This window comes from Lucilia cuprina, chromosome 2 (genome assembly GCF_022045245.1).
Source record: "Lucilia cuprina isolate Lc7/37 chromosome 2, ASM2204524v1, whole genome shotgun sequence".
Lineage (NCBI taxonomy): Eukaryota > Metazoa > Arthropoda > Insecta > Diptera > Calliphoridae > Lucilia > Lucilia cuprina.
The window spans coordinates 16,106,840-16,109,339 of NC_060950.1; the positions used below are offsets into that span (position 1 = coordinate 16,106,840).

Consider the following 2,500-nt stretch of genomic DNA (forward strand, 5'->3'; position numbering starts at 1 on the left):
CTAGTCTATAGTCTAGTCTATAGTCTAGTCTATAGTCTAGTCTATAGTCTAGTCTATAGTCTAGTCTATAGTCTAGTCTATAGTCTAGTCTGTAGCCTAGTCTATAGTACAGTCTATAGTCTAGTTTATAGCCTAGTCTTTAGTCTAGTCTATAGTGTACTCTGTAATTAATTCTATAGTATATACTTTGGTCCATCTAAGGACCAGGCTACAGTATATGCATAAAATCGTTATTTTTAATGAAGGTTTTTGCGAAGTTCCTTAACACTGTCATCAATTTTCAATACAAACTTTTTCTCCTAAAATGTAAAAAACCAAACACAAAAATGGAATAAATAAAATAATAGTTCCAGTTAACTCAAATATTGGCTTTTATTGTACTTTATCTCTTCTAAAGTTTAACTGTTTTATTGTTTGTAAGTGGGTATGTTTTCTTTTTGTTCAAATAATTTTAAAAATATTTGACCTAGTCTTTGCTTTTTCAGATTTTTGGTGTTTTGTTTATCCATCTTATCTTCGATGTTTAATCTTTTTTTGCTAGGAAATCATTCTGTTATCAAACAAAAAAAGCGTTTATATTTTGTTATTTTTTCATCAAAAACAGAATCGCTCGTTCCCTTGATAACTGTGTAAATATGTACATATGTGTATATTTATGGTGTTGTGCAGCTAGAGCGAGGTCGTGTTGGAGATGATGTTAAAAGTTAATGATACATTCAGTACGCGTAAAAAGAAAAACTCAAAAATTTTTTTTGTTTTTTATTATTGTAAATAACAACGAATAAAAGCTTTAAATGGAAAATACATGTAAATCAAAATTTTTTAAAAAAATTTATGAAACTTTTTTTTAACAAGCTTTTAACAAATTACATTTAGAAAAGTAAATTTTATATAAGTATGAATGTATTAAAACCACAATACCAAAAATGGAACTATTTTCCAATAAGTCTAGAAAATACTTTATTTCTAAATATTTCTCTTCTTAACCAATTTTCTTGTACCATTTTGCTAATAACAAAAAAAGAAGTAAATTTTAATTTCATTTTAAATTCAAATCATAATCAACACTTCATCAGACTTAAAATTAATTTAATTTTATTTAATCTCCATAAAATTACAAAACAATTTCACATTATCATACAAATAGTTATGTATGTATGTGCAACAACTATATATTAGTTATTCCAATATAAATCTAGTAACAAATCTAAATCCCCAAACAAACCACATCCATATACAAATTGTAAATAAAATCATTTGCATTCTTACAGCCATGAGAGAAATCCCATACAAAGCCTGGTGTAAGAAATAAGAAATTTTTTGTATTAGTATGTATAGAATAAGATCTTTATAGTAGGAACACTGGTTTACCAAAATCCTTTATTTTTGGACGGAATTTTAATGGATTATGAACTGAATCTCCGCCTCTCTGTCTGTTTCGATGAACCATTTAATAATAATCATCTCTAATTTGAATAAATTTAAGAAAAGAATTAATTATTCTAAAAATAATTAAAATCGTTTCAGATTTATTATCTTAGTTGATTTGATAATGTCCACCTGTACGTCTTTCTATCTGTATTTTTTTGTCTAACAAAAATTTAAAAAAGATCTCTCAAAGTTCTGTTTTAAAATTATGAATAAATTTTAGTGAATATAGTTTAAATCGGATCACATTTTGCAAATCGTTTTGTTTCTCTATGTTTCTAGTCTTGTTTATAATCTAGTCTGTAGTCTAGTCTGTAGACTATTCTATAGTCTAGTCTATAGTCAAGTCTGTAGTGTAGGATATTGTCTAGCCTATAGTCAATGGTTTAGTCTATAGTCTAGCCCGTAACCAAGTCTATAGTCAAGTCTGTAGTCTAGTCTATGGTCTATTCTATAGTCTAGAATATAGTCTAGTCTATAGTCTAGTCTATAGTCTAGTCTATGGTCTAGTCTATAGTCTAGTCTATAGTCTAGTCTATAGTCTAGTCTATAGTCTAGTCTATAGTCTAGTCTATAGTCTAGTCTATAGTCTAGTCTATAGTGTAGTCTATAGTCTAGTCTGTAGTCTAGTCTAAAGTATAGTCAAGTCTATAGTCTAGTCAAGTCTATAGTTTAGTGTGTAGTCTAGTCTATAGTCCGACCGTCTTTCGGATTGTCTATGGAACTATTTCATCAAATTATTAGCTTTTCTTGACCCAAGAGTTAACCTATTGAAAATCAATAAAATATGTCCAAAACCTTTATCAGAGAATCAATAATGATATTCCTCCGAAGCCAATTTTTAAAAATATCCCTTCTCTTGTTTTCAAATATTCGTTGCCCGTTGTTAACATTTTCATTATTGAGATACTTATATGTACACTACTTGTTTCAATATCATATTATTTACAAGTATAAATAATAAAATAATAGATTTTCTCTAAGAAACCACAACAAGTAAAACTACAAGAAAGCTTTAAATAGGAATTCCATCATGGCTATCTACTAGGCTTGTAGTAAATTAACCAAACCT

At 27.8% G+C, this 2,500-nt stretch overlaps 1 protein-coding gene across 1 annotated transcript in view; it reads right to left on the reverse strand.

Annotated features, from left to right (window-relative positions):
* Positions 1–375: 375 nt before the first annotated feature.
* LOC124419343 overlaps positions 376–2,500 on the reverse strand; it is a 23,395-nt gene continuing 21,270 nt past the window's right edge. Inside the window, exon 3 of the mRNA XM_046948307.1 lies at positions 376–669. Coding sequence (XP_046804263.1) covers positions 595–669 — 75 coding nt within the window. The 3' untranslated portion in view covers positions 376–594. The remainder of the gene's footprint in view (positions 670–2,500) is intronic.